Source organism: Pipistrellus hanaki (genome assembly GCF_964339955.1).
Source record: "Pipistrellus hanaki genome assembly, chromosome: 4".
NCBI classification, from domain to species: Eukaryota; Metazoa; Chordata; class Mammalia; order Chiroptera; family Vespertilionidae; genus Pipistrellus; species Pipistrellus hanaki.
Window position 1 is genome coordinate 100813339 of NC_140506.1, and position 27640 is coordinate 100840978.

Here is a 27640-nt window from a genome sequence, read left to right on the forward strand (position 1 = left end):
ATTATAGTCAACTTAATGGCTTGGGTAATAGATACAAATAAAACCAAGTTTTGTCAACTTGCAATACCACTGTAAGTGAAAGAAGTAAACAGTGGGGAAATTCTTAGCAGCTGAGAAACTTTCTCTCCCCATGCTCACGATCCAGTTAAAAGTATTTTGAGGAACTATTTACAATATAATTCATCTTTTTGGAAGAGAGAAACGCTCCGTCATATAAATTAATCTGAACCGCACTTTGCTAACACTTTATCTCAGTGGTATAATGGTGACAACACAAGCTTTCCTTCAGAGTGACCATGTGACTGAGGACATGGGTGGCCATCTCCAACGGCCACAGACATGCCCAGTGTCCGGGTCCTGGCCGACATCACAACACTTGGGGGAAGTCCCTTTCAAGCATCTTCTAAGGTTTCTTTGGTCCCAGGAGGAAAGTGTAGCCCCCGTGACTCCGGGATGTGCCTCAGGGTGGCTCACCTCTCACCCCCCCCACCCCCCCCAGCCAGCTGCAACCCCGGGCTTCCTTCCACAGCCAACACTGATGGCCCAGGGGGGTGGGAACAGGGAGCCAGCCAGCGGGAAAGCAGCTTCCTCCCCTCGGGCTGGGAGCCCTGAGGCGCCGCCCCCTCGCAGTGACCGATCGGTGACCAGGTCCCAGGCATCAGCGGGCAGCGTGTGTGTTAACGGGAAGTGGGCTGCGCGGGCTCCCCGGCCAGGGACCTAGACTTCCCTCCAAAGACGACAAAGCTGAGCTCCGCTGCCACGAAAGACCCCCGCCCCACATTCCCAACAGGAGATACCGTGTGTTCACCGGAGACAACTGTGCACTGCACAGGCATGAGACGTGGAGAAGAGAAACGTGTATTGGGAAAGAACGTGTGGGTTCAGGGCTGCGGCAATGCTTTTTAGGAAAAAGTAAAGCTGTGGAGACAGCCCTTTATAGTAAATACAAGGAAGGGAGCCTTAGCAAACAAAGGCATGGAGCACACCAAAGACACTGCTCTCAGGTTTTTGGTAAAGGAGATGCATGAATAGAATGCTTACGGATGAAAAGAACACATTTAATTGCTACAGCAGAATGATCCTGGTGCGGTAAACAGCCAGAACAGTGTGAACTGACATCAGAAGAAAAAGAACCTCTGCACAACAGACAACAGTTGCCAATAATTTAAATGGTGTCCAATTCCCCAAACTACGAGGTTTGACATGATCTTACCTTCTACCATCACATATAAATAACTTAACCTACAGAGAATTGTAGTGTAACTTAAATTTGCACCTAGAAAGATGTGGGTTATCTGTACCTATTACAAACACCTGTTAAAATCAAGGGCCGATACAAAGAATGAGGTAAACTGAAGACTCTCTCCACTACACAGCCTTCAGATAAATGGCTTTTTCTATTGAGTTCTAGGTTTGCACACCACAGTGTTTTGCTAGCAAAGCATTCAGAGTTCTCTTCCAGGAACAGTTTGCATGTGTGTGTATAAATTTACACACACACACACACACACACACACACACACACACACATATATACACTGTATACTGCATCAGCAAAATATATATATTATATATATTTATATAAATATAAGGAACATTTCCCCCACCCACCCCAGTAACATGTTTCTTAGTGTTTTATTTTTTTGTACACAGAGATAGGGAATTTCAGGATTTTACATACATTTTAGCAAACAGGTTTGATCTATTGGCTTCTCGGTGCAGTAACGCAATGGCAGTCCCTCTGGTGCCACCGGCTCCTACGCTACAGGAAGCTGTGAACACTATTCTCAGGAGGTGAGGCCAGCCCCACAGGAACTTCTCTTGCATCCCTCTGGTCCACCACGTTTCATAAATACTTAGAATTGTTTCCTCAAGTGAATCATTAGACGTTAAAAACGGAACAACAGAGTCACGAAGGGCCACGTGCTTTTCAGCAGAAAGCATTCTCCCTCGCTAGGCGACTACCACAGTGCAGGCCCAGTGGCCTGGAAATATGCTCAGGGGGTTAGTCAGTATCGTCTGTATTTGGTTATGGAAAAGGCCCTCTTTTTAAAAAAATCCAAAGTGCATAGTGAGAACAAATCAAAGCTTTTTTTCTTTTTCTTTTCAGCATCAGTTTCATCTCAGCATCTTTCTGAGCCAGGACTACTCGGATGCCTTGCCTTTGTCCTCTCCACCCTCCAAAAATAAAAAAATTTAAATAAAATAAAAAATAATTAAAATGTCAAGCAATTTAGACATTCATCAGCCTGGTAAACAAACTTTGCCAGCAAACAGAAGTCCTACTATTGTAAAGAAAATTGATAAGACAAAAAGTACATATGATGACCCAACTACTGTGTTGTTGGGTAATTTATAAGGTTGACCTCCGACTTCATTGATGTAAAATCCTATTGGAAATATTAGGGCAGCCATACAGAAAAGGATCACTGTAAAACAAACCAAAACACAACATTAGTAACATGGTTTGGTGATTAGGAAAACAATGAAAATTTGGCGCAAAGGAAGTTTATAAGAAGGATCGTGGATTGATAACATGATCAAACCTGTCAAAACATAAACCATTTGTCAAAATATTTGCATATACTACAGATCATATAATATCCCCCAAATCTAACAATTAAAATCAGGAAAAGTGTGGATTAACCTTTTGAGACAATTTCAAATATCAGCGTTAAGAAAGGTCCCAAACCTTCCAAGTACTCGTATGCCTTACTCCTGACCATTCCAATGGCGATGCAAGGCCACCTCCTGGCTGTGCTACTCATAGCTGTGTCCTCTAGGCTTCTGGTTCCTCTGAGAGTGAAGTAAGTGCTAGAAGTCTGAACAAGCATTATCAAGTCCAGGCCCAGCACCAGCCACATGGGCAGGAGTGCTGAGTAACTGCTGCATGTGCCACTGGAGTTCTTATTCTGCCACTTCTCTGCTCCTCTCAGTTGGTACTAGTTAGAAGGAATTAGAGAAAAAGCACTTGAATGTACCATCTACCCTACTCTGGTTTAAGTCAGCTAGTGGAAAGAATCAGACTTCTGCAATGATTAGCAAATTGTCAGAGTGGCTATATCTTATCATGGACATAGCCTCAGCCCAACCACCCAACCTGTTAGGTTTCTGAATATACACAAGTGGGGAGGATGGGAAAACTTTGAGTTTTGTATACAAACACAATGAAATCTAATATTTGCTAAAAATGTTTCTAGAAAAGTATCAGCAAACCCAGTGTCTGAGTAGAAGTGATTCCAAGGCCACTGTTTTAGCAAACAGTGCGCTCCCTGTGCTTCAAAAGAAATGCTCTGAGCAAATGCAGACTGCCTGCAGACTGGCTAGTTTTTCCAAGAAAACAGTTTATGCTTTATGAAAGCACACTGGTAAAATGGGAAGTCTTTCCAATTCTGGAGGCGGAAACATTTCTCAGTGTAATGTGGAGACCGATTACTACACTCATTGTATATGAAGAGGTGAACCTTTCCACTAGAACCTGAGCGAGAAACCTTTTCCGAGGTAGACCCATCCCGAGGGATAGTGACAGAGTCCCGAATAAACATATCAGCTGACACTTGTCTTAAATTACTTTTGTGCCAACCAATAAAATCTAATAAAGTCCTTTAAAAGCCAATAGGAGTGCCCTTGCTGGCTTAGCTCAGTGGATAGAGCGTCAACCTGTGGACTGAAGGGTACTGGGTTCGACTCAGGTCACGGTCACATGCCCAGGTTGTGGGCTCAATCCCCAGTATGGAGCGTGCAGGAGGCAGCTGATCAATGATTTCTCTCATCATTGATGTTTCTATCTCTCTCCCTCTCCCCTCTTCTCTGAAATCAATAAAAATATATATTAAAAAAAATTAGACAAAACAAAACAAAAGGTTAAAATAGAAGTATTTTCCTGGAACAGCTCCAGAAATGTATTAAAAAGTAAAAAGTAACATTTTCTAAAATAACATACTAACTCAAGAGATACACCAGTACCTTTGTTTGCTTTGCACTCTTTAGGTGGATTATTTTATAATATACACACAGTCAGTCTATCTCATTTTGGGCGAAGGACCAAGCCAAATGTTACATAAGCACATTTGGATTCTTTTGGATACCTACAACAGAACAAATAAAAAAAATCCAGTAATTAAGTGTTAGATCTTTTGGTCCTTCTGTTGTATAGACAGCAATAACTTCATCAGTGCTGCCAATGCCCACTTATCAGTATTATCTGTCACAAACTTCTAATAATTCTTATGCCTTAATATGGTTTGGTAAGTAAAATGAAACCACAATCTATCTATAGTTAATCTATAAAAACAATGGGATATGATTAGTTTTAAAATCATTTTGTTTCTTCTCATCTCAAAAACTAAAATAATTTAGACATTTTCTGATATACACAGTTCATTCTGTTAACTGATATGCTGACTTTATTTCTATCCTTTCATATATTCTATTGTAAAATAAAAATCTATCCATGCCGAAACTGGTTTGGCTCAGTGGACAGAGCGTCGGCCTGCGGACTGAAAGGTCCCGGTTTTGATTCCGGTCAAGGGCATGTACCTTGGTTGCAGGCACATCCCCAGTATGGGGCATGCAAGAGGCAGCTGATCGATGACTCTCTCTCATCGATGTTTCTAACTCTCTACTCTGTATCTCTCTCTTCCTCTCTGTAAAAAAATCAATAAAATATATATATTTTTAAAAATCTATCCATTATAACAAAGTAAACATTTAATGACTATACTTATTAGAGTTTAATATTTTACAAGACTTAATTCTTTTTCCAAATTGGTTAGGAAAAGCTTAATCAAATTTAAAGGAAGCAATGAACTCTTATTCAATCTAATTTTGTTTTTTAATCCAAAATATTAGGTTCTCTATATTTCTTGGGGAAAGGAAAGGAAAGGAAAGGGAAGGGGAGGGGGAGGGGGAGGGGAAGGGGAAGAGGAAGGGGAAGGGGAAGGGGAAGGGGAAGGGAGTGTATATATATACCCTGTGAGTAAAGATTCCCTTAAAATTCCTCATCAATACCCTTTAGGGTAGCAACACTGTCTCTACAACTGTCTCTGGACCCTACTGTCTAGAAAAGGACTGTCTTGGGAGGTCTGTTCCACCTCACAAAAAATCATCACCTTCTCTCTTATTTCTTAACAAGAATGGAGATTTTTTAATGTTAAAAGCAATTTGATCTGCCCGGCTGGTATGGGTCAGTGGTTAACCAGGAGGTTAAGATTAGGGTTAGGGTTTGATTGCCAATCAGGGCACAGGCCTGGGTTGTGGGCTCGATCCTCAGTAGGGGGTACGCAGGAGGCGGCTGTTTAATGATTCTCATCATTAATGTTTCTATCTCTCTACCCCTTTCCCTTCTCTGAAATCAATAAAAACGTATTTTAAAAAAGCAATTTGATCTAAATTTTAAAATAAAGTAGATATAGAGACAATGATAATACAGAACTAGAAGCATATATTAAGAGTTTCACAGAGAGGGAGAGACAGGCTCGTGAACTAATATAATACCCTTATCTTATTGTCTTATAAGGATACATTGAGTTTTAACAATAGGGATATGTGGGATTATGCCTCACCCCTAGCCTATGAGTTCTAAATGAGAATAACAAGTGGAAGTAAGCTGTTCTAATATCACTTAAAAAGCACGTATGCAGACCTGAGAAGATTTCAGGCACTGTGCTAAGAGTTCAGGCTGTGGTGCGGCCTAAGTCCCGTCACGCTGTGCCGGGAGCACGGCCTCTCAGTGGGCCCAGGGCCCGCGGGGGCAGAGCAGTCCTTGCTGTGAGGCGTCCCTGTGTACATGAGGATGCTCCCGCCACCCTGCCCCCACGCATTAGGTGTCAGTAGCACCCCCTTTACTGTGACAACCAAAATGTTCTCGACACGGATAAATGTCTCCTGCAGGCACACTGCGTCAGTGAGAAAGAGCATGGAAGTAAGATTTCAGAAACAGCTTTTTTGGGCACATTTTTGTTTCCTTTAACTTGGGCTAAGCCTCTGACATTTTGAAATTAAACCAATTCTACAAAATACAAAGGAATGTGCACCATATAAATATCTCACACCTTTGGGCATTGACTAATAGAGTAAGAAATGTTAAGAAATAATTATAAAATAATCAAATGTGTTGATTTTCCAATGGTCACATACGTAGCTGACAAAAAAACTAAAAATCAATGGCATTAAAAACCACATCAGCACCTTAAATCTAATTTATATTTGTTGTATTTTCATCTAGATTTATCTTTATTTGATAGAAGATACCAATACCTTCAAGAAGAGGAAAAGACTCAGGTGTAGCTCTGAGTCACAGACCTCAAACACTCAAGTACAATGTTGGCAAAAATAAAATTCATTAAAATAGCATTTCGTACAAAGCAATTAAGGGTTTGGATGTCCTGGTGTCGTGATGAGAATTCTGAAGAGCGATGGGACTGTGCAGTTATCTGACGGCCACAGTGCTGCTCTGATGAGTGTAGAGTCCTCATTCCTGTTCTTGATTCTCTTCACACACACAGAGCGCATGCCTCAGACAAACGACAGCACAGGCTACTTACTTCCAGTGAACGCTATCCACCGAGCATACTTTGTGGCTTCTCTCCGCCAGTGGGAAGCCACCAGCAACCCACACGTGACAGTCAGTGAAATGATCCCCATGATGATGAAAAACAGGGTGGTGACCCACTCCGGGGGCAGCCGAGGGGGGATGCAGGTCCGGTCTCGTCCGTGGATTGTCTGACACTGTCGCACCAGGCCCACAGTGAGCGCTCCTGGGGGGGATGCAAAAGGTGGGGACGCGTTAGTGGGTTTGCATTCGGAGGGGATACTCCCTACCAACACCCCTTCAGTCTTAACTTGTATTTCTCTCTACGGGGGTCATCCAAGCACTTAATTCCAGAGTCCCTTCTTCAGCATTCCGCTAGAATGCATAAGTAATAGTAATGCTTGACTTAACATAAAAAGCGAACTTAAACCTCACACAAAGCCGTTAACAGGCAGCTCACTGAATCCGTCACTCAAACACACACTTTCCTGAGCACGTGTGCACACGCTGTTTCTAGGCCCCAGGAGAGTGAGAGTGAACAAGAGAGAGGAGCTTCCAGCTCTCGTTAGCGGGAACTTTGCTTTCCCAGATCCAAGACTCACTGTATATCATTTTATTTTGGCTGAGGAGAAAAAACACTTCTCAGAAAATTGAAGGCAAGCTTAAAATATGTTTAAGCATAACATACAAATAAAATAAATAATTAAATACTAGAATCAATATAATTTATTAAAGTTAAAAGGTCTAAGCATATTACAATATAAGTACTTTTTCATTATATTCAAGAAAATGTTGTAAAAACTAGTAAACTCCACCATTTGGGAAGTTCAACAATGTTGGTACAACGTATAAGCGCTCACAATTGGCAAACCGTTACCGGCATGTGTCAGCAGGAATGCACAGAGGTATAAGGTGCCCCATTCTCCTTATCCATCAAATAACAATAAAGTGAATTTTGTAAAATATGAAGTACTATTTTAATATAAACATGTTCTCATGAAAACTAAAGGAAACCCTCTATCCGATTTGGGATGAATTAATTTGTAGAAACCTAGGTAAGGAAGGTGAAAGAGTAATGACTTTTTCTTTTTCCCGCCAAAAACTGCTGGTTTCCCCTTTTAAGGGCAACTGCGAATGAGAAAATTGCCAGAAAAGTACAGGAAAAGGAATTTTTGGAGCCACCGGAAAAAAAAAAAATTTCTACATCATTTTGGGGTTTAATTATTTTTCAAGGTGAACAACATAGCACTTGCCTTGAACAAGTGGCTCCTTCGAGGACAGCGTGAAACTCGGGGCACCTGGGAGCTGCCCTGCGGGAGCAGCAGACCAGGGTGGATGTGCGTGTGGATCTGTGTGTGCATGTGGACCTGCGTGTGCACGTGGATCTGCGTGTGCACGTGGATCTGCGTGTGCACGTGGATCTGCGTGTGCACGTGGATCTGCGTGTGCACGTGGATCTGCGTGTGCACGTGGATCTGCGTGTGCATGTGGATCTGCGTGTGCACGTGGATCTGCGTGTGCACGTGGATCTGTGTGTGCATGTGGATCTGCATGTGCATGTGGATCTGTGGGTGCGTGTGGATCTGTGTGGGCTTGTGGGGCTGGTGGAAGGAGGGACTTTCCTACAACTTGTATTTTGCCACTGATACATCTTTAGAAATAAAACAATATGCTCAAAGGAAAAAAACCACCAACCAATAGTTCTGCTCTCCAAACTGAATTGTACTCTTTTCTTACTCTCCTAATGAACTCTGACTACCTTTTTCAAGAGAATGAAAGAAGATAACTCAAACAAGTTGTACCTTTTTCTCTCAAATCACAGAATAATTAAGCCCATTTTGGGATGTCCAGAGGTGCAACAGCATTGTGGGATCCTCTCTGGAGGCGGCGAAGGGAGCTAACCCTCACAGTAAAGCCTCACTATGCTCCTCCTAGCTGCGGCTTGGAGCTGAGTGACTTCATAGCCCAAAGAGAAGTAAACCAATTTAAAGTTTTTGACAACTGGGAACCTTTAAAGTATCACAGCAACTGCTAGGAACCAGAAAAGGCAAGGGGGATGGGGGTAAGCACCAGGGAGTTGCAAATCGTTCTTAAATGGAAACACTAAAAAGTTTCCTTGAAAAGAAAACTTGGGGGAGAGGGGGTGTCTTATTATGATAAACCTTTTATTCTACTTTTGGAAACAAATAAGGCTTTCAGAGTGCTAGAACCCCTAACAGGAAACTACGCCTGATCATTCATCAAAACACCTCTAACAACTTAACCTCTGTAGTCACTACCCCATTTATAAAAGCTGTCACTGCGTAAGAACAGACAACAGGCAATGAAAGACCCTCTGACAAAATGCAATACTGTGGACTCTGATGACACCCCCACATCCCCTGACTGGCGCACCACACCCCATGAGTGCAAACAGAACAGTCAGAAAAGGAAAATTAGAGCAATGCCTTCCACAGACCAAATGGAACAATGACCCGGCAGACGGTCAGCTCTGAAAGAAGAGCTGTGCTCCTGTGGTGAGGGATCCCAATCAACACAAATCAAGACCAATACTCAGCAGCTGCCTTCTTCTGAGAGGAAAGAAAGCTATCTAACACACAACCAGAAGGTACACTGTATGTAAGAAAATAAATTCACAAATATTTAAAAACTCTTTATTGTTCAGAGTAATACCCATCACCTGCACTGTCACATCCCACTAGATCCTGCCCCAAGCCAGGCCCTCACCATCCTATTGGCTGTGTCCATAGGTAATGCATATTAAGTTCTCTGGTTAATCTCTTCCCTCCTCCCTCACTCTTTCCTTCTGAGCTTCTGTTCCATGTTTCCATGCCTCTGGTTCTATTTTATTCATCAGTTTATTATGTTCTTGTTCATTTATTTTGATTTTTGAAATATAGTGGCAACCACACTTTGGTAAAAACTGCTGTTTGAATTTTAACCTTTCTAGTTTGGCCCCTGCATCTGATTAAAACACAGGGTACTTGCCTCAGCTTCCAGGTGAAGACCTGGAGGCTAAGGCAATTTTCCCTTGCCTGGGACCAGGCCCACAGGAGATTGATTCCCACTGACTCAGTAGCTTCAGGGATAGAAACTGTAGATAACCTTTAGAGACTAACCGCTGAGCTCTGCTTCTGTTATATCACTATCGCAAGATAGGGCCACATTCCAATGTCAGGCAGGATGTGACTGGGAACCAACTCTGCTGGCTGTCCCCAGTCTTTAGAATTTCGTCTTTAGGATTTAGGAACAAAAGGAAAATTCTTGCGGTTTAAACCTTTAAAAGGAATTGCCTACTCCTGAAATGGTGCAGTCATTTGGAGTCCACCTGCATGTGTGCTCTTGTGGCTGTCCTGGCCAGTCAATAAATCCTTGCCTGCTTTTTTAAAATTAATCAATCAGCCTCCGGTGGTCTTATTTTTGAACCCAGGGTTCGACCCCACAACAATTTTTAGATTCAATTGTTGATAGATACGCATTTATTGGCATTTTATTGTTCATATTTTTAATATTTTTTTTCTTCTTCTTAAAAAAGACCCTTTAACATTTCAGTAATACTCATGGTGGTGAACTCTTTTAGCTTTTCCTTGTTTGTGAAGCTCTTTATCTGATCTTCAATTCTAAATGGTAGCTTTGCTGGGTAGAGTAATCTTGGTTGTAGGTTCTTGCTATTCATCACTTTGAATATTTCTTGCCACTCCCTGTTGACCTGCAGTTTCTTTCGAGAAATAAGCTGATAGCTTATGGGCGCTCCCCTGTAAGTAACTAACTGCTTTTCTCTTGCTGCTTTTAAGATTCTCTCTTTCTCTTTAACCTTTTACATTTTAATTACGATGTGTCCTGTATGGGCCCCTTTGAGTTCATTTTGTTAGGGGTTCTCTGTGCTTCATGGACTTATAAATCTATTTCTTTCACTGGGTAGGGCAAGATTTCTGTCATTTCTTCAAATAGGTTTTCAATATCTTGCTCTCTCTCTTCTGGCACCCCCATAATGGGGAAAATGGTATGCTTGATGTTGTCCTAGAGCAATGGCGGGCAAACTCATTAGTCAACAGAGCCAAATATCAACAGTACAATGATTAAAATTTCTTTTGAGAGCGAAATTTTTTAAACTTAGGCAGGTACATTGTTATTAACTTAATTAGGGTACTCCTAAGCTGGCCTTTGCCAAAAACTCAAAGGGCCAAAGAGCCGCATGTGGCTTTCGAGCGGTGGTTTGCCGACCACTGCTCTAGGCCAACATAATCTATATCCTACTCACATATTTCCCATAAGCTGTCTGGGGAAAGGGATCTACCAAGGCAGCTGTGTTGCTACTACTGAATCTTCTAAATTCTGGTTCTGTTAGTGTCCAAACTTCCACCAGTTTAAATTTCATCTTCTACCTCAAAAAATTATCTCCTGCTTATAGATTCAAATCCATTTCTTACACTGACTAGCTAGTCAAGATCTTTTACATCCTCCAAATTCTCCAAGCACATTCCGTTTGTGTCACACAATTAAGCATTTGATTTACAGCAGCTTCTTTTTAGCCCAAACAGAAAATGAGCTTTTCAGGAAGAGAGGGAACCTTCCACTTCACTGGAAACCCCAAGGCAGGCCTACAGCAGTGGGCAAAGCAGGACTTCATAAGCATTTGGTGAACTTAGACAAGTAAGAAATGTGCTAAATTTAAAATCCTGCTTTATTAACCAGATTCTCCTGTAGAACTGTGGTACTGTGAACCACATTAATTCAGCACAAGCTCAGTCAGTAGTTCATTTTGGTTTTACCCAACAAATCTTTTGTTTCTTAAAGGGTCTATAATTACATTTCCCAAACAACCAATCCGTCTTCACCCTGTGGCTGTTTCCTAGGTAACCAATCCAGCCAAATAAAAGACTTGCACACAACAGGAAAAGGAAACTATACCAGGAACTGTAGCATTCCATATGTGTCTCAGTATCTCACCTATGTATTACAATACACAAACGTCATAATGAGTGTTACCCAATTATGTGGGGTATCTTAACTAAAGAGGCTTTTCACACTCATCTTCTGTAGTTTAGGCACTGTGGAAACGATCTGGCATGGCAAGTCTAAGCATGTCTGTTGCCATAATGAGGATGATTGTAAGGCCTTTAGGTCACTACTACATCATAGAGCACAGCAGGATGAAATGGTCCCCCCCCCCCCCCCCCCGTTTTTTATTAAGTTTATTGGGGTGACATTGGCTAACAAAATTACACTGGTTTCAGGTGCAAAGTTTGAATGACCAATCAATTTTTAATAGTACTAAGGATCCCTTGCCGATCCTATTTTGAATCTGTTGAGATTTTTCAACATGCAGATAAAAGTTTTTCATCAAACTTGGAGAGATTTGGGTCATTATTTGCTTAAATACAAGCAACAATGAACTCAGGTTACAAGAGACTCAACATACATTGTTTTGTGGTTACATCACTATCTCCCATACTATATAATAAAAGAGGAATATGCAAATTAATCATCATTCTGTTACACCCACAAAGCCATGCCCACTGGCCAATCAGGAGCAAGTATGCAAATTAACCCAACCAAGATGCTTGCGGCCACAGAGAGAGCAGGAGGGAGGCTTGGGTTTCCCTGGTGATGGAGGAAGCCAAGCTTTCTGCACACCCTGGCCAGCCCAGGCTACAAAGTTTCAATTATAGAAGATAAATAAATCCCAACAGAAATGGCTGCCACCATGGAGCGAGCAGAAGGCTTGGCTCTGTTTCAGGCTACAAAGTTTCAATTGTAGAAGGTAAATAAATCCCAGATACCAGGGCCACTGCTTGGGTTGCTGGGGGGCATGGCCAGCCTGCAAACCACCATAAGCCCCTCGCCCAGGCCGCCCCACACCCCAAGGGAACCGCTACCCTGATCCAGGACACCCTTTAGGGCAAACCAGCTGGCCTCCACCCATGCACCAGGCCTCTATCCCAGTGGTTAGCAAACTGTGGCTTGTGAGCCACATGCGGCTCTTTGGCCAGAGTTTGTGGCTCATGAGCCACTGTTTGCTAACCACTGCTCTAAGGAATCACCCAAATCACTGTCCTAAAGCAGTGGTTGGCAAACTGTGGCTCGCGAGCCACAAATCCAGGGGGCCAAAGAGCTGCATGTGGCTAGTGAGCTCAATTTGCCGACCACTGCTCTATCCTATCTAATAAAAGACTAATATGCAGATTGACCATCACAGTTGGGAGGGACTAGGCCTGCAAGGGATGGCAGTTTGGGGTGATCAAACCTATAGGGGAGGTCAGTTAGGGGTGACCAGGCCGGCAGAGGAGGGAAGTTGTGGGTGACCGGGCCTGCAAGGAAGGGCAGTTAAGAGGGACCCAGGCCTGCAGGGGAGGGTAGTTGGGGGGAACCAGGCCTGTAGGGGAAGGTAGTTAGGGACAAACAGGCTGGCAGGGGAGCATTTAGGCATCAATCAGGCTGGCTGGGGAGTGGTTAGGGGGTGATCAGGTGGGCAGGCACAAGTGGTTAGGGGCAATCAGGAAGGTAGGCAACAGGCGAGCAGTTGGAAGCCAGTAGTCCTGGATTGTGAGAGGGATGTCCGACTGCCCACGCAGGCCCAATCCTACCTGGATCAGACCTACATGGGCTGTCGGACATCATTTGAGAGGTCCCAGATTGGAGAGGGTGCAGGCTGGGCTGAGGAAACCATCACCCCATGCTCGCATTTTGTGTTCGGAGCCTCTAGTTTATTTATAAAAGAAAAAGTTCCATGATTTTGATGTACATATGTGCTTTATGTTTTTTTATTATTTATTTACCACAAGTAAAGGTCAGGAATTATCTTTCTTTTTTTTTTTTTTTTTTCTGTTTCAATTCATTACTGCTGTGTATGTGCTCCATGTGAGTGACGTAGGTGCTTATATAGGTGGATTATGACTTATGGCAAAAATAGCGTTACGTCACACCGTAGGAACAGATCTCCGATGTAACCCAAGGACCTATTGTACTCTCTCTGTGCCCCCCCGCCCTCTCTCTCTCTCTGTCTCTCTGTCTCTCTCTCTCTCCTCCATCTGGGACTCCTATTGTGTGTATGCTGGAATACTTGAGAATGTCTCATGGGTCTCTCATGCTCTGTTCATTTTTATTTTTCCCCCTTTTCTTCAGATTAGATAATATTGATCGACCTGTCTTCAAGTCTGCTGGTTCCTTCTTCTGCCAATTTCCCTTTTCTTTTTATAATTCCTAACTCTTTATTCGATACCAGAGGCCCGGTGCACAAAATTTGTGCACTGTGGGGGGTGTCCCTCAGCCCAGCCTGCACCCACTCCAATCTGGGACCCCTCTGGGGGTGTCTGACTACCAGTTTGGGTCCAATCCCTCTCACAATCCGGGTCTGTTGGCTCCTAACCGCTTCCTGCTCTAACCGCTCTCCTACCAGCCTAACTGCTCCGCTGCCTGCCCGATCACCCCCGAATGCCCTCTCCTGCCAACTTGTTCTCACCCTCCAACTGCCCTTCCCTGCTGGTCTAATCACCCCTAACTGCCTCTGCCTGCCTGATTGCACCTAACTGCCCTCCCCTGTTGGCCTGATCTTGCTCCTAACTGCCCTCCTCTGCTGGCCAATTTGGTTCTGATTGGTCGGTTTCTATGCCAGTCAGTGTCAAAAGCTCTGCCTCCTAGGCAGCCACTGGCTCCTCACAGTTGACCCACATTTGGTTCTGACTGGTCCGTTTCTAGGCCAGTGAGCATCTCTGGGCCTATCAACAAGGCCTGATCAGAAAGCTGGGACTGATCAGCAGTCCTGGTGGAGGCCTGGGGAGAAATGGAGGCACACCTGCTGACCAGGCCTGGAGCTAAAGAGAGAGGCAAGGACTAATCAATAGATCAGACTCTGCTTCTCTCTTCAGGCCTCTCTCTGGGCCTGATTCGCAGACCCTTCAGCAGTCAGTGCTGGATCACTATGCCTGCAGTCACAGCAGCCCATTGCTGACTGCAGGACTGACTTCCGGTTGGTGGAGCCTCCTGGTCGTTGCAGGCTCAGGGTTTTTATATATTAGGATTCTCTATGTAGTGAGACACTGTTTTCTTACACCCCTTTAATTCTTCACATGTGGTTTCCTTTATTTTAGGGAACATATTTCTCACAGCTGATTTAAACTCTAGTAGGCCCAATGTTTGCATTTCCTCAAAGGCAGTTTCCACTGACTTATTTTTCTTGTGTATCAGCCAAACTTTCATGTTTCTTTATGTGACTTGACATTTCTAGTTGAAAATTTAAAATAATACAATGTGACAACTATGGATGTCCTATGCCTCCCCTTCTCAGTGTTTATTGTTGCTGTCTGTTATCACTTCCCTAGAATAGTTCTGTGAAGTTTGTACTCATTGATGTGTAGCCTCTGTTCCACTTAATCAGCTAGCAGCTGGAATAAGGTCTCCTTAAATGCCTTGAATCAGTATGTCTCTCAGCAGTGCTATCTGTCTGCCCTGGCACACTTTCCGTGTTCAGCAGGCAAAGTACTACTCTGCCTTAGCACTTGCTTCCTGCTTGCACAGAGCCACAGGCCCAACTCGAGGAGATGAGAGCCTTCACGGGTCTTTCCCGTGGACCTGACAATTTTTGCTAGCCTTTTTATTTTTTAAAAAAATATATTTTATTGATTTTTCACAGAGAGGAAGGGAGAGGGATAGAGAGCTGGAAACATCGATGAGAAAGATACATCAACCAGCTGCCTCCTGCACCCCCCCGTCCCCCCCATCAGGGATGTGCCCCAACCAATGTACATGCCCTTGACCAGAACTGAATCTGGGACCTTTCAGTCTGCAGACTGACGCTCTATCCACTGAGCCAAACTGGTTTCGGCTTTGCTAGCTTTCTTATTGCATTTATGGAGGAGCAGAGTTTTAGGAGCTCCTTCTCCACAATCCCAGAAGTTAAACCCAACAGGTCACTATTTCAATCTCAGCTTTCCACACTTGAACAAGTCTTTCTAAGCTTGCTTCAGCAGAAAAATAATATGACTTACCATTTAGGTTTCTATGAGAATAAAGAAAGACAATAAGATAATACTTATAAAATAACTGGAAGCATTGAATAACTATTACATGCTTTCAGGAAAGAAAATTATATATGTGTGTGTATATATGTGTATATATATATGTATATTTTATTGATTTCAAGGAAGGGAGAAGGAGACAGAAAATCAATGATGAGAGAGAATCACTGATTGGCTGCCTCCTGCATGCCCTCTACTGGGGATCGAGTCTGAAAACTAGGCATGTGTCCTTGACCGGAATTGAACCCAGGACCCTTCAGTTCACAGGCTGATATTCTATCCATTGAGCCAAACCAGGTAGGGTGGAAATTACATATTTTTGTTTTAGTAAAAAAACAAAACAAACAAACAAACAAAAAAAAACAGGAGTAGCCCTAGCCAGTTTGGCTTGCTGGATAGAGTGCTGGCCCTTAGTCTGAAGGGTCTTGAGAGAGAAACATCTATCAGCTGCCTCCTGCACACTCCCCCCTGGGGATGTGCCCGCAACCAAGGTACATGCCCTTGACTGGAATTGAACCTGGGAACCTTCAGTCTGCAGGCCAATGCTCTATCCACTGAGCCAAACTGGTTAGGGCTCTTTACATCTTTTGCCTACTTTAAAAACTGCCCTCCCTTGCAGGCCTGGTGCCTCCCAACTGACCTCCCCTGCTGGCCATCTTGTGGTGGCCATCTTTTGTCCACATGGGGGCAGAATCTTTGATCACATGGGGGCAGCCATCTTGTGTGTTGGAGTGATAGTCAATCTGCATATTACTCTTTAATTAGATAGGATAGAGGCCTGCATGGGTGGGGGCCGGCTGTTTTGCCCTGAAGGGTGTCCCGGGTCAGGATGGGGGTTCCCTTGGGCTGTGGGGCGGCCTGAGCAAGGGGCCTGTGGTGGTTTGCAGGCCAGGCCACACCCCCTGGTGACCAAAGCAGAGGCCCTGGTATCTGGAATTTATTTCCTTCTACAATTGAAACCTTGTAGCCTGGAGTGGAGCCAAGCCCCATGTTCACTCTGTGCCTGCCATCATTTCTGTTTGGATTTGTTTACCTTCTATAATTGAAACTTATCCTTGAGTGGAGGCCTAGGCTGGCCAGGGCAGGTGGAAAGCTTGGCTTTCTCTGTTGCCGGGAACAACCCTACCCTGCTCTCTCCAGCTCCGTGGCTGCCGCCATTTTTCTTGGGATTTATCTTCTATAACTGAAACTTTGTATCCTTGAGTGGAGGCCTAGGCCGGCCAGAGGAAGCTTGGCTTCCTCCATTGCCAGAGAAACCCAAGCCTCTCAACTGCTCTCTGTGGCTGCAGACATCTTGGTTGGGGTTAATTTACATACTTGCTCTGATTGGCTGGTGGGCGTGGCTTGAGCAGAGTGGTGGTTAATTTGCATATAACTCTTTTATTAGGTAGGATAGAGGCCTGGTTTGCCCTGAAGGGTGTCCCGGATCAGGGTGGGTGGGGGTTCCCTTGGGGCGTTCCTCCTTCCTCTAGTTTTGCCTCTAAATTTTTCTTAACAATGGCTTTTGTAGGATGAATGTTTTACATTCTGACAGAATTAATTTCTTATCCCTATCTTCAGCGACTCATCAGTGACATAGGTGGTGCCACCATTGTCACTTAGGCAATCAGACATTATATCGGATAGTATGAGTAGTAAACGTTTATTATTTTTAGAGCTCTCTATAAGGGGGGTTCCCAATGGCTCACAGTAAAAGACTGTGCCAAGGAGTATTCAATTTTCCTTATTATGTATGTATATCACCTCAACCGTTTTAAGGACAAATATGTAGTAAGAATAGTTCTTCATTCCTTATCTAGTCAAAGCTCCCTGTATACCAAGATACTTAGAAAATGTCAATTGCAGTAGCTTTGGAAGATAATTTAATTGTAAAGCTTATTCTCTGTCTGAATAAATAATAGGTATTATATAAAAAATAAGAAATGACAAATGTACATGGCAAGAGGAAAAGAATTACTATATCACAACAGAAAGCCTCAATTAAAACAACCAAGCTTATTACAAAGTACAATTCTTATAAACCAAAAATTGCCAATAAAAAAAAGAATTATACAGAATATCCCTAATGAATTCTTGAAGTTTATTCTAAATCACCTTTTTCTTCTCACTCCAAATTCTTTCTAGGCAATCTAAAACAGGTTCACAAATTCATTTATTACATATAAGCCAATGAATCACAAATGTGCCTCTAGCTAGGACATCTCTTAAACTCCAGATTCCTACATATTACTACTTACTTAAATTTCCACTTTTGATGCTTCATAGGCATCCTGAACTCATCAGATACAAAAATAAAATCATCTTCCTTCTCAAACCTGGCTTTTCCCAGTGTCCTACTCAATGTGACTGCTATTCATCAGGCACTCAAACCAGTCCTTCCTCTTCTAACCCCTAGAACTACCTCGAAATCACTAAGTGGGATCCATTTGTAAACATAAAAACCCATCCTCTTCTCACCATCTCCAACTTCAGCATTCCATTCCCAGTCATTACCAATTCTCATGCACTTCTTGTCCCTTCTTCTTCAGACTGCAGAATAACTGTTTCTAAAATGCAAATCTGATTACTGTCATATTGTCTTAAACCCTTATGGCTTCTCATCCTCTTAGGATAAAGACCAAGAAAAAGATCCCTATCATGGCCTGGACTGTGCCTGTTTCTTAGGATATATTACCTCACCTCACTCTCTTCCCCTTCTTGATTCATTGGCCCCACTCATTTTCTTTAATTTTCAAATGCACTGAACTCCCTCACTCCAAGTCTTTGTACATTACTCCTTTTGCCTGTAGCAACATGCCCTGCTCCTTTTCTTGCTAACTCCTTCACTTCCTTTCATTCTGGGTTTAAGTGCAATTTTCTTAGGGAAACTTCCCTAATAATTTATTCCTGTTACAGGTTCTCATTAAACTATACTTCTCCTTTCAGAGCACTTATGACAATTATGTTTATTTTCATTTTTGTTGTTTATTTTTCCTTCTACCTCCTAGAGTCTATTATTGTGTGGTCTTGTCCATTGTATTTGCGTGTGTGTGTGTGTGTGTGTGTGTGTGTGTGTGTATATATTTTTCCAGCATTATTGAGGTATAATTGATATGTATAATTGTATATTTTTAAAGTGTACAATGATACAATTTGATATAAATCCTAAAATGATTACCACAGTTAAATTCATTAACACACTGATCACCTCACATAGTGTGGAGAACACTGAAGATCAACCCTCTTAGCAAATTCAAGTATAAAATATAGTATTATAACCTACTAGAGGCCTGGTGCACAAAATTCATGCACAGGGGTGTGTCCCTCAACCCAGCCTGGATCCTCTCCAATCTGGGACCCCTCGAGGGACTGCTGGCCCCCAACTGCTCGCCTGCCTGCCTGCCTGTCTGATTGCCCCTAACCGCTTCTGCCTGCCAGCCTTATCACCCTCTAACCACTCCCTTGCCAGACTGATCGATGCCTAATTGCTCCCCTACTGACCCAATTGCCCCTAACTAACCTCCCTTGCTGGCCCAGTCACCCCTTACTGCCCTCCTTTGCTGGCCTGGTTCCCCCCAACTGCCCTTCCCTGCAGGCCTGGTAGCCCCCAACTGTCCTCCCCTGCTGGCCAGATCACTCCTAACCTGATCACCTTTAACTACTCTCCCCTGCTGGCCCAATTGCCCCTAATTGCCCTCCTCTGCCAACCCAGTCACCCCTAACAGTCCTCCCCTGAAGGCCTGATCACTCCAACTGTCCTCCCCTGCTGGCCTGATTGCCCACAACTGCCCTCCCCTGCTGGCCATCTTGTGTCCACATGGGGGTGGCCATCTTTGACCACATGGAGGCGGTCATCCTGTGTGTTGGAGTGATGGTCAGTTTGCATATCACGTCTTTATTATATAGGATAGTCATAGGCTGTACATTAGATTCTCAGAAGTTATTCATCATATAACTGAAAATTTTTACCCTTTTCCCCCAGCTGCAAGCAAAAACTATTCTACTGTTTTTAGAAGTTCAAGATTTTAAAAAAAATTATATTTTTAGTTTCCACATATAACTGATAGCATATAATATTTGTTTTTCCCTGTCTGGCTTATTTCACTTAGCATAATGTGCTCCAAGTTCATCTGCGTTGCTGAAAATTTCCCCTTTTTTATGGTTGAAAAATATGGTAATATGCCACCTTTTCTTTATTCACTTATCTGTCGACAAACATTTAAGTTGTTTCTATACCTTGGCTATTGTGAATAATGCTGAAAGAACATGGGATGCAGGTATTTCTTCAAAATACAGACTTAATTTCTTTTGGATATAAACTCAGAAGTGGGATTGCTGGATCATATGGCAGTTCTATTTTTAATTTCTTGAGAAATCTTCATATTGTTTTCCATGACAGCTGTACCAATTTATGTTCTCACCCAGAGGGTATAAGGGTTCCCTTTTCTACACATTCTCACCAACACTTGTCATCTTGTCTTTTTAATAGCTATCCTAACAGGTGTGAGGTGCTATCTCATTGTGGTTTTGATTTGCACTTCCCTGATACTTTAGGAAGAATACTGTTAAAATGTCCACACTACCCAAAGTGATCTACAGATTCAATGTGATCCCTACCAATATACCAATGGTATTTTTCATAGGCATAAAAAAAAAAATACAAAACCTAAAATTCATATGACCACAAATAGCCAAATAAACCTTTTTTTAAAAAAAAAATCTTTATTATTGAAAATAGTATGTATGCCCATTCCCACACTCCCCCCCCTCCCCCAATTGACCCCTTTCTAGGCTGCCTTCACCCCGTCCCAGATCTTCACTACCCTATTGTCTGTGCCCACGGGTTATGCATATATGTTTACAAGTTCTTCCCATCCACCTTCCTACCCCTCTTCCCCTCTGAGATTCCAGTCTGTTCTGTGCTTCTTTGTCTCTGGTTATATTTTGTTCATTAGATTTCACTTATGAGTGAGATCATGTGATACTTGTCTTTCTCTGACTGGCTTATTTTGCTTAGCATAATACTCTCCAGGTCCCTCCATGCTGTGTCAAAGGGTAAGCGATCCTTCTTTATTACTGCTGCATAGTATTCTATGATGTAAATGTACCATAGCTTTTTTAAAAAAATTTATTTTTTTTATTGCTTTTTTACAGAGAGGAAGAGGGAAGGATACAGAGTTAGAAAGATCAATGAGAGAGAAACATCGATCAACTGCCTCCTGCACATCTCCCACTGGGGATGTGCCTGCAAGCAAGGTACATGCCCTCAACCGGAATCAAACCTGGGACCTTCCAGTCTGCAGAATAAATATCCACTGAGCCAAACTGGTTAGGGCTACTATAGCTTTTATATCCACTCATGTACGATGAGCAGTTGGGCTAATTCCAGATCTTAGCTACTGTAAATTGCACTATGAACATAGGGGTGTACACATTTTTTCTGAATGCTATTTTGGGTTTCTTAGGATATATTCCTAAAAGTGGGATCATTGGGTCAAATGGCAGTTCCATATGTTTTCCTTTTTTAATCTTTATCGTTGAAAGTATTACATAGGTCCTCCTTTATCCATTAACCTGTTCTAGCCTACTCCCATCCTCCACCTTCCCTAGGCCCTTACCACCCCACTGACCATGTCCACGGTTTATGCATATTGCATACAAGTTCACTGGTTGTTCTCTTCCCACCCACTCTCCCCTGCCTTCCCTCTGACGTTCAACAGTCTGCTCATGCTTCTAAGACTGGGTCTATTTTTGATCATCCAGTTTATTTGGTTCATTAGATTCCACATATGAGATCATGTGATGCTCTTCTCTCTCTGACTGGCTTATTTCGTTCAGCATAATATTCTCCAGGTCCATCCATGCTGCTGCAAATAGTAAGAGCTCTTTCTTTTTTTATTGCCGCGTAGTATTACATTGTGTAGATGTATAAGTTTTCTAATCCACTCATCTGCTGATGGACACTTAGGATGTTTCTAAGTCTTACCTATTGTAAATTGCACTGCTATGAACAAAGAGGTGCATATATTCTTTCTGATTGGTGTTTCAGTTTTCTGAGGATATATTCCTAGAAATGGGATCACTGGGTCAAATGGCAGTTCCATTTTTAATTTTTGAGGAAACTCCATACTGTTTTCCACAGCGGATGTACCAGTCTGCATTCCTTTTTTCTCCCCAACCTTGCCAACACTTCTTGTTGGCTAATTTGTTGATGATAGCCATTCTGATTGGTGTGAGGTGGTATCTTATTGTTTTGATTTGCATCTCTCAGTGATTAGTGACTTTGAGCATTTTTTAATGTCTCTTGACCATCTGTATGTCCACTTTGGAGAAGTGTCTATTTAGGTTCTTTGCCCATTTTTTAATTGGATTGTTTGTCTTCCTTTCGTTAAATTGTATGAGTTCCTTATTTATTTTGGATATTAACCTTTTATCAGATGTATCATTGGCAAATATGTTCTCCCACTTAGTAGGCTGTCTTTTCATTTTGTTGATAGTTTCTTTTACTGTGCAAAATCCGTAAGACCTATGATAACGTTTATGGCATTAAACTGTGTTAGAATTTCCCCCCTACAGATGCTGAGGCCACAAACTATAAATGTCAACACAATTAAGAACAGGGAACCCTCTTTCATATTATGAATCATACATGTTTCTGACAGCCTAGAGAAAGAGTACTTTCAAACTTGGAGGGATTTTAAATGCCAGGAATTTACATTAAACAATTTGCCATTTAGGTCTTTTGAAAACATGCACATTGCATAAAAGGAAAAAGAAACAATGATCTGATTATGTTCATTCATTCACTATATGGTAGTGAGGAAATGAGAATTGGAGGGCATGAAATATATCATTTATATCACCTTTGGCAAAGTATGAGCTTAAAAAAATTGGGGAGCATTGAAATCTTGCTCAAATAAATTATTTAAAAATAAAATAAATCAAGAAAACAGCACTGAGTAGATTAGATACACATTACAATTCCTGAAAGTACGTTTTAGAAATAAGTTTAAAACACTGTCTGATACTTCTTGAGTATTATATGCTTCTTCTGATGTTAGGATCCTCTCTTTTAAATTCCAGGGTCCAGCAGCCTATCTATGATATTGCTGAAATGATTACGATCAAACAAAAAATTTAAATTACATTTATATGTGTATTTGTGTGTATGTCTGTGTAATGATTATATTTTGAAAACTTTAAGATAAGGAAAAACTCCAGTAGTTTAATTGGTAATGATGAGTTTTATTGATTGTTAACTATATACTTTACATTTCTTAATAAAATAATTACCTCTTAAAATGGATGGGCACAATCAACAACAACAATAACAAGTGTATGGGCACAACCTAGAAAAAGACATGAAACCAGTAATTTTAGAACTATAGAAATTTAGTGATGCAAACATAATAGACTTTAAAAACGGAAACCCATCTAGTTGTCTTCCAAAAGGCTCTGGTCAGCTAGATGCAGTAACATTCCTGGATTGTTCTCCGCTGTTTCAGTGGGGCCTGATGCTCCAAAGGAATACAGACCATTTCACACTGAGGCAACCGTGTTTCACTTTGAAGGCAAGGGCGAGGTGCAGGAAACAAATCAGAAATTCAAATGTCTTGCCACTGCACAAACAGATCATGTATGTGGCAGCTTCCTTGTTTATTTCTCAAACAGAATCTCAATTGTTTTTGTTCCGACAAATCTAGTTTTGTTCTAAGCTCTACTTCATAACTTGATATTAAAATAAAGGGCACTCATAATAAAATTTCCTTCCCCATCACGCATCAATCTGGAGGCGGTTAAAGGATAAATATAAACACTTTGGAAGTTTACATGGTGCCAGCAATAATATTAAGTGCTTTACATATACTCATTTAATTATCAAAATAACCCAATGAGAAAACTGAACAACAGGCTAAAGAACTAGGCACGAACTAGAAAAAGCTGGAGTTAGGATATGAACCAAGTCTGATTCAATAGTTGTGTCAAAGTTTACTATTTTTATAGGATAGTTTAATTTTTCTTAAATATTTGTCCAGAGTTAAAACCTTAGCAACATTAACAAATCGGTCTCAGAAATATCATAGACAAGTGGTATATTCTCCATAAACAGCTACTTTGGACAGGAAATACTTATACTTAATAAGTTAATTTTCCCCAGGTGTTTAGAAACTGTTAATTTAATAAAAAACTAAAACATTATTTTACATTCTTAACACATTGCAGACCAGTAGTTTTATTGCTACTGGTAGCTATACCCAGTGGCCAATTAAGTTTCTATTGAATGAGTACAAAAAATGTTTTGTATAAATGTTAAGTTAAATTCCCATTACATTTTGAAGTTATTTATTATGTGTTCTTACAAGAATTCTCGTGATTGGCCACAAGCCTTAGAACAGAAAACAAGAAAACTCTCCATCCGCATGTGTTAATTCTGATTAAAAACAAACAATTTTTCAAATTATTCTGATTGCCAACCTTATTTTCTTTTAAAATTTTGTTGAAATAATGGGCCTAGACTTTCTGGACAATTTCTCTGGTATATTATATAAAGTTACATTTTAAAGACATATACTTTAAAAATTAAAAAAATAGAATTCCACTTTGATCATGCTACTTCAAGAATTGGTTCTTCAAAAGCTGTAATTTTTAAAAATAAGTTTGGAGATTTACTACACAAAGTACTTCAAGCAAGACCCAACTGAACTCTTGTATGGTTTATTTCCTCCCATCATTTCTAATCAGCAAAATCTCAAATAGCAGCTTGTGTACTCAGAGTTATTTACATATTTCCTCCCTTAACCATACCCTTTGCGAAGGACAGAGAGTTCATTTAACAATCAGTTATTATGTCTTTTCATTGCAATGTTTATTTTCCTTCTTTAATGAATGAACCACTTCAAAATCAGTTTATAAAATAATACTCGTTTCTAGTATCTCTCATAAAAAATTCAAGTCCAGCCTCAGTGGTTAGAGCACCGGCCCACAAACCAGTGACTGACTTTGCATCTCTCTGGAGGCGTTAGGGCCAGGGAACCCAGTGGACAGCTTCAGACTACACCAAATTATAACTTCACACATCCACAAGCAACACACTCAAGGGGCAGCTTCAATGGGCACCAAAACCCCGTGAAGCAAATCCTGCTCCATAGGAGTGTCTTTTGCTTCCACTCTAGTCACAGCTAGTCCTTATACCCAATTGGCTTAGAGGTCAACTGTGGAGAGCGGCTACAGCGTTCCGACAGGATCAAACCTTGGACTAACTGTTGCAAAGTCACATACAAGTCCCAGCTTAGAGGGCAAAGTCCTCCCAGCACAATTATAGGCAAAAGACTATGGTTGTAAGCCTGACCTTATAGTCCAACCCTGCAGCCTTAGGTAGCTACGGAATGTGGGCTGTGGGGGGTGTGCAGCAAGTGCTGCCAAAACAAGCTTGATAGAGTTCAGAGAATGGCAACAACAGGAAAGAAGCAGATTTGAAACCTGCAAGAACATTGTAAACATCTTGCCCTTGTTTTGCTTTGGTGATCTGACTATAAAATAAAGCTTCGGCTTATAAACTGTCACTGTTTACTCATCCAGGCACACCTGGTTCCAACAATATACTCTTATCTGTTTCTTTAATCCTTCAACACCCCTCCTCAGGTTCACCCCTGGCCATGCTGGACAGGGTTCAGTCAACTATTCCCAAACAGCAATGAAGGCTCAACTACAGCAAGACTGTGCACACGGCCCACACAGAGCTGTAATTAATTCTAGAGGGTCCAGCTCAGGTGACTACTAAGCCTACAGAACACCTACTACACAAGACCACTCTACCAACTCCAGAAGCTCTACCTACTGCACAGAAAAACAAAGGGAAGCAGTCAAAATGCAGAGACAAAGAAACATGTCACAAATAAAAGAAATGGAAGCAAGCAAACTACTGGACACAGAGTTCAAAACAATGGCTATAAGGTTACTCAAGGATCTTAATGAGAGCGTCAATGGGTTTAGTGAGACTTTCAAAGTCCTTAGTGAAAATGTCAAATACACACAAAAAAAAGACCAGTCAGAAATTAAGCATGCACTAACTGAAATGAAGAATATTTTGCAGGGATTCAACAGTAGAAAAGAGGATTCCGAGAATCAAATCAAAGATTTGGAATACAAGGAAGCAAAAAACACCTAATCGGAAGAGCCAAAAGGAAAAAGAATCCAAAATATGAGGAGCCTTTTGGACAACTTCAAGTGTATCAATATTCACATTATCAGGATGCCAATAGAAGAAGAGAGAGCAAGATACTGAAAATCTATTTGAAGAAATAATGACAGGAAACTTTCCTTGTGAAAGAAATAAACTAACAAGTCTAGAAAGCCCAGAGAGTCTCAAACACGAGGAACTCAAAGAGGCCCACACCAAGACACATCATAATTAAAATGCCAAGGGTTAAAGACAAAGAGAGAATCTTAAAAGCAACAAGAAAAAATCAATTACTTATAAGAAAGAGCCCATATGACTGTCAGCTAATTTCTCAACAGAATTTTGCAGACCAGAGGGAGTGGTAAGAAATATTCAAGGTGATGAATACCAAGGACCTATAAGCAAGATTACTCTATCCAGCAAAGCTATCATTTAGAATTGAAGGTCAGATATAGAACTTCACAGACAAGAAAAAGCTAAAGAAGTTCATCACCACCAAACCAGTATAGAAGAAGGAGAAGGGGGAGGAAGAGAAGAAGGATGAAGAAGAAGGAGGAGAAGAAGAGATTAAAATGTGAATAATTGGAGGGTAATGAGAGGATAAGGACACATATGTAATACCTTAATCAATAAAGAAGTTTTTTAAAATGTGAACAATAAAATGGCAATAAATGGCCCTAACTGGTTTGGCTGAGTGGATAGAGCATCGGCCTGTGAACTCAAGGTTCCCTGGTTCGATTCCAGTCAAGGGCATGTACCTTTGTTACGGGCACATCCCCAGCAGGGTGTGTGCAGGAGGCAGCTGATCGATGTTTCTCACTCATCGATGTTTCTAACTCTCTATCCCTCTCTGTAAAAAATTAATAAAATATATTAAAAAAAAATAAAATGGCAATAAAAGCGTATTTATCAACAATTGAATCTAAAAATCAAAATAAATGAACAAGAAGTTTAAAGAACAAAATAAACTGGTGAATAAAATAGAATCAGAGGCATGGAAACAGGGAACAAACTAGTGCAAATCAAAGGGAATGGGAGTATGAGAAGAGATTATTAACCTACTTACTAGAGGCCTGGTGCATGAAATTCATGCACGGGTGTGTGTGTGGAGGGGATGTCCCTCAACCCAGCCTGCACCCTCTCCAATCTGGGATCCCTCTCTTAATCCAGGACTGCTGGCTCCCAACTGCTCGCATGCCTGCCTGCCTGCCTGATTGCTCCTAACCGCTTCTGTCTGCCAGCCTGATCACCCCCTAACCACTCCCATGCCAGCCTGATTGTCCCTAACTTCCCTTCCCTGCAGTACTGGTCACCCCTAACTGCCCTCCCCTGGAGGCCTGGTTCCCCGCAACTGCTCTTCCCTGCAGGCCTGGGTTCCCCACAACTGCCCTTCCCTGTAGGACCAGTCACCCACAACATCCCTCCGCTGCCGCCTTGGTCACCCCTAACTGCCCTCCCCTGCAAGCTTGATCATCCCCAACTGCCCTCCCTTGCAAGCCTGGTCCCTCCCAATTGCCCTCCCCTGGTGGCCATCTTGTGGTGGCCATCTTGTGTCCACATGGGCAGGATCTTTGACCACATGGGGGCAGCCATATTGTGTGTTGGAGTGATGGTCAATCTACATATCATTCTTTTACTAGGTAGGTTGGCCACAGACAAAAGGGTGGTGAATGCCTGGGGAGGAGGGACCAGATGGAGAGGGGCAATGGGTAAGGAAAGGGGGACATCAGTAATACTCTCAACAATAAAGATGTTTTTTTAAAGTGGAAACAACTTTATAAATAAAGAAAATACTATAGCTAAGCCCAGATGGTATGTTCAGTGGTTGAGCATCAACCTATGATCCAGGTCATCATGGTTCAATTCCTGGTCAGGACACATGCCCAGGTTGTGGGCTCAGTTCCCAGTACGGAGCGTGCAGGAGGCAGTTGA

The 27640-nt window shown here is 42.0% G+C and overlaps 1 protein-coding gene across 2 annotated transcripts in view; it reads right to left on the reverse strand.

The window, feature by feature from the left end:
- Nucleotides 1-1546: 1546 nt before the first annotated feature.
- The window catches only part of MOSMO (modulator of smoothened), a 57703-nt gene continuing 31609 nt past the window's right edge, over nt 1547-27640 (reverse strand). Inside the window, exons 2-3 of one of the 2 annotated variants that reach the window (XM_084882780.1) lie at nt 6546-6758; nt 1547-2429 (exon numbers count right to left, since the gene is read on the reverse strand). In XM_084882780.1, coding sequence (XP_084738906.1) covers nt 2245-2429; nt 6546-6758 — 398 coding nt within the window. In that variant the 3' untranslated portion in view covers nt 1547-2244. Of the gene's footprint in view, nt 2430-5388; nt 6759-27640 lie in introns of those variants that run through there. The other variant, XM_084882781.1, reaches the window with a different exon arrangement.